A 13,049-nucleotide genomic window follows, 5' to 3' on the forward strand; every position below is an offset into this window, starting at 1 on the left:
CTGCTGTTGGTACACATGCCGCCTAAAAAAACCCCACCAGGTTTCGAGAAGCTGACTGTGAGAAAAATTCAATAATTTCACTTCAGAATAATGATGTGGCCTGCTTTTTGCAAAATTGATTGCTTTCTGTAATTTCTCCCCGAATAAGGCATCATGTAAAAATGTAGACAAACAAATTAGTCAAAGCTGAAGTGGCTGTGGTGGATGATGCAAATTTCCGAGATTGCCTCTCAATGATGGTGAAAATGGAGGCCCAGATGCTGCTCCAAGTTGTTTACAATTAAAATTCTAAGCAAACAGTGAAGGGTGTGACAGCAAAACTTTGTCATAGAGCAGAGTGTCTCAAGTTTCCCTAAAAAACTCAACTTTTTCCATCCATTACTCCATTTCTTGAACAAAACTGAGGTTTAAATTATACAACAGCCCGAATTATAAGCAGTGACCGATGATGAGAACTGAGGCCGTCTTGAATTAGGGATGCATCTATTCATTGGCTTCACATTGGTATCAGCCAATACTCGCCTTATCGACTGCCATTGGCCTACTGGCAAATACCAGGACATTTACAGATGGCAGTGGCTGGTGTTTTTTCTTATTGTTTTTTAAAAAGAAGAGCTCAAACTGTGTATCGTCGTCTTGGGGAAATTAGAAAATGTTTTTATGGATGAATAGAGATCTTCCCCGGGAAGCCGTTAAGATGAAAATGATGCAGTAAACTTACTATTGATGCATCAGGAGATGCAGCTTATTGTTTAACTGATAATGCTTCATTATAAACAACAAATCTGTGTTAAAATCAGCAGGAGAGGAGCAATTTAAGGTTGGCTGTCAGCAGCCGGTGGCCAAAAACTAACTCCTCGGAGAGGTTTGCATTGAGTTACATTATGATGTGTTCAAGGTTTATTCGGTAAAATTATTATTGGCCGAGGGTAAATTAAAATGTTCAATGTAATCTTAAAAAATACAGTTTTTACGAGATGAAGCTGAGAAGGAAACGTTTCGAAAAAAAAGACATGTGTTGATGTTTTCACAGCAACACCAAACAGATATTAGAGAGGGAATTATGATATATTCAATGTTTTTCATGTATAAGGACTTTAATCTAAACAGAAACAGCTCAGTTATTTTTTTATAAGGAAGATCTCTTAGTTTACCTGGCACACAAGGGGGAATCAATACCAACAAAACAACAACAAACATAAAATAAACATCAGTATCAGCTGTCAGACAAATGGTTATATTAAACAATTGGTATCATAATCGGTGCATCTCTGTTTTTAATCTTTTGAACCTTATTCTGTTTTTGGACATTTTTCTCTCTCTTATTTACAGACTAATGGCCTTGTGACTTCATAGGTTGACCTGCCATTATTTTCTGGATCACACACATCAGCCAGTACACTTTATATTAGGGCTGCAACAAGTGATGATCGTCATGAATTGATAATATGATTCTTTTTTTTTATTATTTTTATTTATTATCAAAAAAGCCTGTCACAATTTGCAGCAGCTAAAGACGACGTCCACAAATCACCTGTCCCGTCTGACCAACAGTCCAAATCTTACTAATTTACATTTTAACAAAGAGGAAAAGTAGCAAATTCTCACATTTGAGAAGCTGGAGCCAAAGCATGTTTGGCATTTTTGCTCGATAGCTGACTGCCACATTGAATTATTTATTAAATTTGCTGCTGATACATTTTCTGTTGATTAACTATGCAATTAATTGACTAATTGTTTCAGCTCTGCTTCATCTTTAATAATGCTCAAATGTGTCACACACCAAACAAAGCAGTCGAGGTACAGTCCCTGAAATGTGCCAATGTGGGGAGCGAATGTGATCAAATTACTGCTTTTCTGTCAAGTTGATGCTCATTAAGACACCACCACTGTGTGGGCTTTTGTGGAAAATAAGCGAGTGCTTTTTCAAAGGATCAGAAAACACTAGTGCCATTTAGGGTACTCATTAATGCCATCATGTAGCCATGAAAGTGGTACTTCTGCAAGTTTAAAGATATTTTCTGATTAAAAAAAAAAAAAAAATCCACAATTTGATATTGTTCTGGGGTTTTTACCTGTATTTTAAGTAGTGTGTATGTTGCTGCCCTAAATAATACACAAGAAACTGATATTTCTTGTAAATTTTTTGTGGATTTTGGCAACACATATTTTGGTTGGTATATGTTAACACTGCTTGTTTCGTAAGTCCAAAACTTTCTGTGCTTGGCACAAAGTATATGTATTTACTACCACAAGAGTAAGTTCCTACAAGAAAGTGAATGTTGTGTGTTTAATGGGTTTGTTTAATGGTTGTTTTATTTTCGTCCCTTTGTTCTGGAAGTTACAAAGCTACAGCAATTGAAGGTAAGTTAAAGGTTCATGTTGTGCAATTTAGTGGCATCTACCAGTGAGGTTGCACAACTGAAACTTTCTCCAAACAGCCTGTTCAAGAGGCAGTTCCATATGTAGATAGAACACCTCATTCTATGGTAACAAAAACACAATCATTCTTATTTTAAGGTGAGTATACATGAATAAAAACATAATTATGAATATAATACCACATTTCTGCCAAAAAGATGCCACTAAATCTAACACAATGGACCTTTAAGCTGGTGCCGTGCCATAAAGCGCTGATAGACAGTCAAGGGAAGCAGTCCACTAAACAACAGCAAGCAGAGTTGGACCCACCACATTTATCCTCAGGTTATGTACACACAGCAAATATCTGGATATGAATGGCTAGAGGACAGCGCCAGTGTGCAGCAATGAGCTGGAAAAAAATTGTATGTATAGTAAAATGATTTTAAAAAAAAGAGATGTTCTCATAGATATTGTCACTCTATTGTTTTTGCTTTTCTTGTTCTAATTTGGAAAATAGAAAATACTAAATGTAGAGTTTATTTCCAAAGTAATAATAATTACTTATAATGCATAATTGGTGCCCCCCCCCCCAATATATAAAAAGAGGTTTGTGTAACTTCCCCCAACTCTTTATCCTAGAAAGCCTCCATTTTTTCCCCCCATTCTCACCACGACTTTCCACAGTCGTGCACGAGCTGTGCACTGTTATCAGACTCATAGCAGAGGTGAAGGCATACCTGCGCTGCTGCCGCTGCTCTCCACACGGGGTCGTTTGTTTTGCTGACCCTTCTCCTCCTTGGCCTCGGCCTCGTCTTTCTGACTCTCGCTGCCACTCCCGCTCTCATCAAGCCTCCTCTTGGGGAACATCTTTCTCGCTGCACACGTCAGGACAGGCATTAATTTCAAAAGGAGGAGGGAATGGAGGAAGAAAGGAGAAGAAGTGAGAGGCATCCCCACTGAAATCATGCCGTGATCAAACAGAAAGAGGATGTGGAGATGAAAACACGACCGAGTGTGTTCTCTTACCGCAGATGTAGGGCAAAGAAAAAAAGAGAATCAAAGATACGTACTTTGCTAATGAAAACACTAATTCCATCCTGAAAGATATTATGCAGCACAGCAGCTTAAGGTTCCAGTGTAATTTCCTCTGTAATTTTATGCAGCAGTGGTGCTCGAGGGTAATTTGAGTTTTGGTTCCACGTCTGTCTGTGTTTTGGTCCTTGTTAGGGTTCTAGCACAGGTAGGTGATGTTTTTCTTCTAGATATTATAATGAAAGCATTAACCCCGGACATTAAGAATGCAATTTCTGGTCAAATTAGAGTTGCTTTAATGTGATGTTTTCTCCAGTGGTGGTGGTGGCGGCGGCGGGGCTCTTACTGTGGCAACGCACCACTGCTGAAAGCAAACACTGCAGTCATCAAACACAAAGAGAATGGGGATGATGAAAAGAGAATGAGCCGCTTTCCTGCTGCAAAAGTAGGATGAAGGAAACAGAGTAAGAATAGGAGTTTCTTCCCAAATGAAAACAAAGCTGCGATACTAGAAATCTGTGTAGCTCTAAGTAGCTTAAATTCTCTATTCAAATCCTACATTCCTGGTGTGACATGAAAAGTACAGCGAGTACAAAAGAGCCACTTAAAATTGCTTGGCCGTTCTTTTTTATGCTAAATGCAGATAGTTACTCATGCACCTTACTTAAAATTCACAGATAACAAACATGTATGGCAAGAAGACATCAGCTGCAGCACTCTTTCGCTCTTATCTTGCACGTGTAAATGTTCAAGCTTCCATGTACACACTGCATAATTATCACTACGTTCCCGCTTTTTTTTTTTTTTTTTCAAGAACATTACCAAAGCCTGCAACCCAGAAAGGAACCAAATAAAGATCGACAATCAGCAACAATAATAACACGACTTACTCTGCTGGTTTCATTAAAGCTCAGTCAGCAGAAATAATACATCACAAGACGATGGACGATGCTGCAGTAATAATATTATCACAATGCAAACACACGCAGAAAAATAATAATATGGGCTGGATGGGTGTGTGTTCGTGGCTCAGCAGATGAAATCAATGACAAATAATGCAACACAATCTAGTCGTCTGGTTGTCAGTCTAACGTTTGAGACCCTTCCAGAGAGTCAAGAAATAAATTAAACAGGAGGGTGGAAAGTTTACTTCAGCCTCATCTGGTGAACAAACCTCTCATGCATTCAGTTTGTGATAAATGTCTTGTTTTTCCCTCATTGTAAAATAATGAGTATTTAGCACCATTAGGCTCCTGCTAATAAGTAATCAAGTAAAATAGCTCGAGGCAAAAAAACGATCAATTCTCAACTGGTGTCAAAGTTCAGAAATGCTGCAAGTTGGAGAAAAAGTTGAAAAACACAGATTTAGTGTAAGCCAAGGGTGGAAAAAAACCTGGAAAAAAACTAAAGAAAGATCAAATCTGAGCACATACTGACCAGTCTTGCGTTTAGCAATCGCAGAGGGGGAGATGGAGTTTGGGGTGCTGGGGGTCCCAGGTGAGGCCGAGGAGGCCGGGGTTGCCGGGGTCACAGGGGTCGCTGGGGCAGGTGGAGGGGACAGAGGGGTGGGAACTGCCTTAAAGACGTCATCCTTCTGAAAAAGATGAGCAGTGTTGGTATTGGCATTTACTGTGACAGGGGACAGACAACATTGGATTTTTTTGCTGATATCCAATATGCCGATACATAACAACTCATTTGGCAGATAACCAGTGCATATATCTATATATCCACTTTTTCCACCTTATTTTAGTGATCATCAAGTCTCCTCTGAAGTAGAATTAACATCATATTATTCATACTCTCATCACGATGGCCCAACAGCAGGTCGAGACATAAAATACAATGATTTTTATGTAATTTTCATTCATTGTGCAAAGTAAGAAAAATACATCAGTTTTGCACATGGTCATTTTGTCAGTAAAAAAAGGGTTTGTGATATCAGTAGAAATCAGCATGTTGGCTAATTCTGATATTTCATTTTAAAGCAAATATCTGCCAATAGCGACGACATGCAGATATTATCGTGCATCCCTAACCGTTTTAGTTTACAGCTGGCATGAGCCCTTTTTCCACAGAGATCGCAATTCAGGGCTGCTACTAAGTACTTTCTTTACACCTCCGTTGCATTTTTACACAGAGCCAAACAACAGCAACATCCTACAGCTCGAGTGTGTATGGACTTAGACAGCATGTCGGCATCATGGAAACTAAAGCGGCGTGATGGTGTGACATATAACACAACAAAACTGACACATCAGCAGTGCTTTCTAAATAATAACAATGGCGTAAAATGGCAATAATAACAATAATTTACTTTCTGTTATATGGCAGCTGATTTCACCCAAATCTCATTGTTTTCCCAATTTGCAAGCATTTATGGCTGCTGTTCTTCTTCACTGAGTTAGCCACTAACCGTTAGTAGCCACTTTTAATAATTTCCCGCATTGTGTTCACACACATTGATCCTCTCCAGCCGGCTGTCCTGTTTATACAGACATTGTTTTGGTGCTGTTACTGGTACCTCCTGTGGTAGCTTAAAGGCAAGACCACTCTGTCATACCTTTTATACAGAACAGCGAGGCAGCTAAACAGTGCGATATTCCCACCTTGCAGAGGAAGTGTAAAAGGGGCTATTAAAATGCCACAAACTGATAATGGCCGCTGTCCAGCTGATCAAAACAATATGATCTGGATCACTGTGGACTGTTTGTGACACCCGTCCTCAATGTGGCATCTTCTGCCGAAGGCAAACAACAGTATTCACTTTTTTAATTTGTAGTAATGGTTAAAAAAAGAAAAAGGAGATTTTGTTTGTTTTGAGTCAAACAATGGCCTGCCAGTACGGAGGAGCTGACAGTAAAATACAGAGCAGCAGAAACCCCGACAAAATCTATGAGGCAGGGTATCTCAGTCAGTGTTGGAAAACAATACTGCCGCCTCTGAACGACACACACCTCCATCAGTGAGGAAACAAGTTTGTTGTTCAATGAAGCGCATCGTTTAGAGAGGGCTGCTGGAAGGAAAGAAAAGAATAAGAGGAGGCAGGGAACATTTCAGCAGGCAGGACACTGCTAAAAGTCAGGGTTGAGGCCTACACATGAAATTTCTCAATAGTCACAATTAATCATAGTTTTAGGGTTGTTCTTGCATAAACTGAAATCTCCACAATCCTTAATAACTATGTAGTATCCCCTAGACTCTGTGACAAAGGGTGGGTAATATACATGTAGCTTGTGGCTAAGAGGGTCATAATTTAAGCATCCGTGATGACGACGACCCTGATGAAGGTCACTTGCAGAAATATGTTGGTAGGTATCGCAATTAAGTTGTTCTTTATAACAGTGACTCCCAACCAGGGTTACATAGCATACCTCAGGGGGTACTTCTGCAGCTGCCAGGGGGTGAAGGGAAAGATTAATTACCACAGCTAATTGAAAAATAAATAAGGTAAAAAATTACACATATTTGTGTTTAGGAGAATAATAAATGCAAATATGATTACAAATAGCAGTGATGCTGAACTTCATTTTCACACAATAACAAATAAACCACATTAGGATACTTCTCCCACCAAATCATTGTGAGCTGTAACACCAGAACATCGCATGCTATGATCAGAAAAACTAGTTAGAAAGTAAGCAAAGACGTCAAAAAAGTGCTAAAAGTACTGGAGAGACGTTGCAATTTCTGTCATTACTAATAGTAAGTAGTACAACTGCAAACCTGCCCAACACTGAAAAAAATGTAAGTGTCCACTTTTATGTAACCAATAATGTTAAAAAACATATTTTAATACACACATGAAAGGGGACTTGAGCTTATCTGATGAGCTGTGGGGGCACAAGTCGAAAAAAAAAAGGTCGAGAAACACTGCTAATTAGAGTTGAAGTTTTGACCTTTTGACTATTACCCTTCTCCATGAACCTTGAGAGCAGGCAAAATTGTGCCAGAAATCCTGACTCTATCGTAGACGTTTCTCATCTGTTACATCTGTAAGTTAGATTTCTCTGCTTAGATCTGGAAACTTGTGATTAAGTCTTCCAAGTCTCTGAAATTTCTCGATATTGAGACCTGAAGGGTGTACTACGACGCAAGATCAGTGGCTGAGTCAGGTACGACCTGGCTAGATTGTTATGGTAACTTATGCTGCAGATGTAATCTGGTCAAGACCAAGCAATGTTTCAAATTTCCGCCTAAACTCTGCTAAAAATAGCCTTTCACTAATTTTCTCCATTGGAAATAGTGTCACTGTCGGTCGATAGTCAATCTATGAGCAATACAGAGTTTCAGCTGAGAGAATACAGTGTGAACGCACTTTATTCAGCTTGTTGAGTTGTAACGTTACATTAGAAATACCGCTGCATGAAGCTGTGTAATTATGCTTTACCTATTTATCGTGTTGCATTTCTTTTTTCTTTTTTTTTTAACCTACAGTATTAGTGATACAGATAATCTGAGCAAGGATGTTGTTATATTTGCATTTGTTTGGAGTCTTCTCTGATCCATTTGTGACAACTGGCTCTAAATGAAGACCTCTATAGAACCACAGGCAGCATTTATTATTATATCACTATATTACTGATCACAGGATGACGTCTACTATAAAATGCAAGATAATTCCTTTAAACCATACCATATTGAAATACTTTTTTATGCTTGGTCCCGATTTGCTGAAGTCTGTTTTACACTGCTGGTATGCGACAGCTAATAGAACACTGAGTAAGTAATTGATTAGTCTATTGGCATTTATTACCAATAATATTTAAAGAAAAAAGTAATAATTTTACTTTAATTTGGTTAAAACTAAAGTGATTTCCATATATCCTTCATTATTGGACAGTGCTTATGCAGTTCTTGAGTATAACATTTAATCTGTTAAATCAAGTGTTGAGTTCGTTGTAGTTGTCGCGTGAGAAACAGAGTGGTAAAATAAATACGTTAACCAGTGAATTCACAAAATAAGTCATTTTTGGCCAGCATTCATCTCTTGCCTGAATTGACGCAACAGTGTTGCTTAATACTGTAATACTTTTAAAATATTTTTCATAAGTAGAAGAAGGCCGCATGCACCTGATTAATTTTAAGAGTCAAATGATGCGTTGAACACTTAATTTTGTGCACGGACACTGGGGAATCAATCCGGGGTTAACAGGGAAAGTTGATAACATTCGTTGTAATACCCGTTATGTCTTTGTAGGACTTTAAGGTTTGTCTGACCCAGAAAATGTTGGAACCATGAAGACCTCTACTTGTGATGGACATTTTGTTTTGACATTTTATGGACCAACAATGCAAAAAAAACAAAAAAGAATAATCACAGATAGAGATAATCATTAGTTGCTGCCCTACATTTATCTCTAGTGGAGGTGCTCTGTGGCCAACACTGCAAGAGTGTATGTATTAATACCTTGTCACAAAGCATATTCAATAATTGTAACCGTATGAAAGTGATGCAGGGTGCGTCATGCTGACAAACACCGTGAATCCCATCACAATCTCTTCCCTCAAAGGAACAAATAATGAATAATTACTAACATATTACAAACAAAATGAACGGGGCAGTTAAGAGAAGTGTTTATCAAACAACAGGTGGCTGAGCAACAGCCAAAACCGATAATCAGGTCTTTTCATTATGTGGCTTATTGACAAATACATTCGACATGGTGATTCACCATACAATTACTGTGTCTTTGTACAACAGTGTTTTTTCCCACCATTGAATAAACAACGGGCGCTGATACGCCTACAGGAGCTCTAACAGTCTCATTAGATTCAGCTTGTGTGGGTAAAATGTGGATTTGGAGCATTTAATGACTTAGACGCACTTTCAATGACTTTTAGACTGTACGAGCACAAAGGACGCCTTGTGGTAATTCATCAGACATTCATTACATAATAATACATCTGCTTTGTTTGCCACTCTCACACATGCATTGTAGCCGTAGACATTAACTGGAGGAGCTGTAAGCGAGAACGCAAATGTCCGAATCAGTTGGACGGGACATTCAACAGAAACCCTGCCAGCTCACTCATACAAAGTCTGTCTAATGTCTGATTGAGTCCATGTGTGAGTAGAGCAGCTCCACGTGCGGAGGATTCACAGTAAGTGAGTGAACATATTGACAATGTCTCTGACTGGTTCAAAGACTACGAACATCAGAGGGTGAAGGAGAGGTGAAATTTACACAAAGTCCCCACCGAAAACATCAAACTGGAGAGATGACAAGATTCAGAAATTTCTCTCTGTAAGGGATGATGATGATTGTCAGACCAAGATTTCCCAAAAAATTGGAATCTATGTGTGGCAGTAGCCGACGAACGGGCCTGGGAGCAGGGGTCAGAGGGCAACAAACTTCCCTTTTTTAATCATTCTGTGTGCCTTCTCAAATTGTGGACGTGTTTGCGGGTCTATAAAGGTAGCAGAGGCAGAACACGAGTTCTTTTTTTCCTCAGAAGGAGTGTCAGGAGTTCGAGTCGCGGGGTGGATAACTGATCTGTCAATGCAGTCGCAGCTGATCAGATCGATGGATGAGAGAAGAAGCTGCTGCAGAGGTAGTGAAAGCTAACTTTTAGACCCAGCGTAATTAACACTTTCACTGCACTTGGCATTCTGCTGCTCAGTCTGTGCCCAGAGTAGGATTTATGCTCTGAGTGTGCAATGATAACCAAACAGTATATATATACTGACACAGCGCTCCTAATGAATGGTCCAGCTCCAAAAATATAAAATCAATACATGGCGACAGATGTTTTAATCAAGGTGGGCTGCCACAAATTAGTGAATGTGTGGGAAACCCTGCAGACAAATTCAAGGAACAACCGGAGACCTGGTTGTTAATGACCAAATTACAAGGCAGCTATGTAAACAAAACACTGCAATGCTGACAGTAAACTTTTTGCATTACATCCTGCCTCCCTCATTCTTTGCCTAAACCAAACAGAGTGTTTGCAGTAAATGAAAAAGCATCTGACACGTAAAATCTCCAGTTGTGTGCTACATGTGCGAAAGAGCAACAAGTTCATATGTGAAAAACAACTAATGACATTCCATCAAACTGTTTTCCTACAAATGTCACCAAATATTCCAGTTATGTGTTTAATTGAAAGATTCAAAGAGACTCTGGTGTCCGAAATTGAAGAAAGAATAAACTGCCTTTTACCTTTCCAGTTTTACCAACAGCTTCTTTGTCTCCTTGTCCCTTAGTAACGACTTGCTCTTTCACAACCGGAGCCTCGTCATCGTCGCTGTCCAGGATCTGACGGGTGCGTTTGGCAACCTTCTTGATGGGTGAATCAGCTTCCTGGACACCGTTCTGCACCTTGAGGGGGCTTTTGACAGGCCTGGGGATGAGCACAGACACACAGTTAAGACACCATGTAATTCAAATATATTTAAGCCATAAGCCTCATTCATATGGTACTGTTTAAAGGTAAAGCCACAAAATGTTATATTCAGCATTCTAGAAAGGATTGAATCAATAGCAAAAGCAGTAAAATACAGCTGAGACGTATAAAATCAAGGCTTGAGTCATAAAAAGAGAGGTCAACGTAATGATGAAAAGATCATTACATAAAGGGTATTAAAGACGGGTTTTAAGACTTTAAAGATGATACAGTCTGGCGATAATGAACGCTATCATCAAAGCAGCACAGAGATCAGAAACAGAAGTTATCATCTTCTTAGATTAACTGCTACAAAAAGTTTTGCGAAGCAAAAAAGATCTATGATTCAGAGTGATTCAAAGATAATTGCTCGCATTTAAACTGTCTGTGGAGATTTAACACAAAATGTGTGTTTGAAAATTAAGCCGATGCACCGATATGGTTTACAGAAATATTCTTCTCATATTCTTCTCTGGACAAATGCAGGTTTTTTCTTTATAAGGATTTAGACAGATAATGATATCTCCATTCTTTTACTAATCTGACATGTGTAATAAGAGGCATAATCCTTCAAAAAAAAGGAGATCTCAGTTCCACAAACATGAGCTAGTATGGACAAAACAATGGGAAATCAATGGGTTCAGACCAGAAGGGAGATTTGCATGACAGTGCCAACAGCTACAAATTCAGTGCCAGCAGACAAGGTTTTCTCCTGCAGACACTCAGCTGACAGAAAATGTTGTAGTAACAGCTCTGCATAACATGGGTGTAGTGCATAAACCTCCCAATCGGTGTGGCTATAAATCTTACTTTTTCACTGGTTCATCTGTAGTTTTCTTCTGAATATCCTTGTCTTTGCACTTGGGCTGAAAGAAGGATCTGATGATGAAAGAGGAAGAACAACAGTTAATGTCTGAAGGACGTTAGCATACTGATCATCAGTGTGAAATACAAATGCACCTTTAAACACCACGTTTTACGCATGACAGCTGGTGTGTGTGTGTGTGTGTGTGTGTGTGTGTGTAACTTCATCTTAGTGGGCTGGCGGTGAAACGGTTTGCTCGTTAGTAAATAAATTACCGTTAAGTGCGTAACTTTAGCTGATTTCCACATTGCTAACTTAGCAGACATAAGTTAGCAAGCCTCACGTAGCTAGTGTTGTGGTATTTTCAACTAGCTCTTCTTCGTTGTCGCGTCAAAACAAAGAAAGCTAACGGTTTCAGTTTAGCTAACAGACACGGTAACGTCTCTTTTAAACGACAGGAGTTTGGTGTTAGTCTCCGCTGTTGTAGCAAAAAGTAAAACCTACCTAAACAGACAAATGTATGCTAGCGCTAATTCACAGGTAGCGCTGTTTACACTAAAGTCAAGCTAACGTTACCACCCTGTCGACACTTTGAGACCTTTAAACACAACTCACAATACATTTAACTAGGTTGCAGGTTAGTTGTTACAGGTTTAAGCAGTCAACAAGCTAACTGTCACCAACAGCGTGCTAAAAAGAAACCAGTCCTGGTTCTCAACTTTGTACTCACGCGATGCTCCGCTGCATGTTGTCTGTTAACTCTTCTTTCACCTGATTTTGACACTAAATCAAGACTAATAGTTAAATAACAGCACAGAGTCCAACATCCACACACAAAAACACCAACTCCCGCGCTGCAGAATGACAAAATACTTAAAATATTCGGCGCCAAAATGACATCTGAGCCAGAGATCGTCAAAATAAGAAGTAGAGTCACACGCTAAGTAAAATCTGAACCGGGTTCCGGTCTGCAAAAGTTGACCATTAGGGACTGCTTGTTATTCATGAGAGGGGGGGAGCTGGTCCAAAATGATTTAATGATTGAATGTTGTTGTTGTTGTTTGTTTGTTTGTTTGTTGTATTTTTCAAATAACATTATCCCCAGAACCCCAATAGCCGCAAGTGGGTTTGAAAAGTATGTTTTCTTACACAAAAAAAAACATTATCATTGCTATTAAATAAAGTACAAATAAAGGATTTCAATTTGGATTTTGGACTAGTCTTACTAGATTGGCCTAGTATAGAGAAAATAGAAGAGGAAAGTAGACGTAAACATGTTAGCCCTAACAAACAGTGTGTATTTCTGTTACTGAAAGATAGCATAGTGGTTGAATGTAGTGTACAAAAAATCAGCATAAATTATGTAGTTAAATACAGTTGAAGTTACCAAACACAGATTAATATAATGATAAAATATAAAGATGTCCATTTAAAAATAAAAGTCCTATTTGCATACAACAAA

General features: G+C 38.9%; 1 protein-coding gene across 1 annotated transcript in view; it reads right to left on the reverse strand.

Annotated features, from left to right (window-relative positions):
* Nucleotides 1–12,490, reverse strand: part of lig1 (ligase I, DNA, ATP-dependent) — a 62,100-nt gene extending 49,610 nt beyond the window's left edge. The window contains 5 exon segments of the mRNA XM_042498151.1: nt 3,102–3,239; nt 4,834–4,990; nt 10,560–10,740; nt 11,593–11,661; nt 12,318–12,490. Coding sequence (XP_042354085.1) covers nt 3,102–3,239; nt 4,834–4,990; nt 10,560–10,740; nt 11,593–11,661; nt 12,318–12,334 — 562 coding nt within the window. The 5' untranslated portion in view covers nt 12,335–12,490.
* Nucleotides 12,491–13,049: the final 559 nt, after the last annotated feature.

This window comes from Plectropomus leopardus, chromosome 12, assembly GCF_008729295.1.
Source record: "Plectropomus leopardus isolate mb chromosome 12, YSFRI_Pleo_2.0, whole genome shotgun sequence".
NCBI lineage: Eukaryota > Metazoa > Chordata > Actinopteri > Perciformes > Serranidae > Plectropomus > Plectropomus leopardus.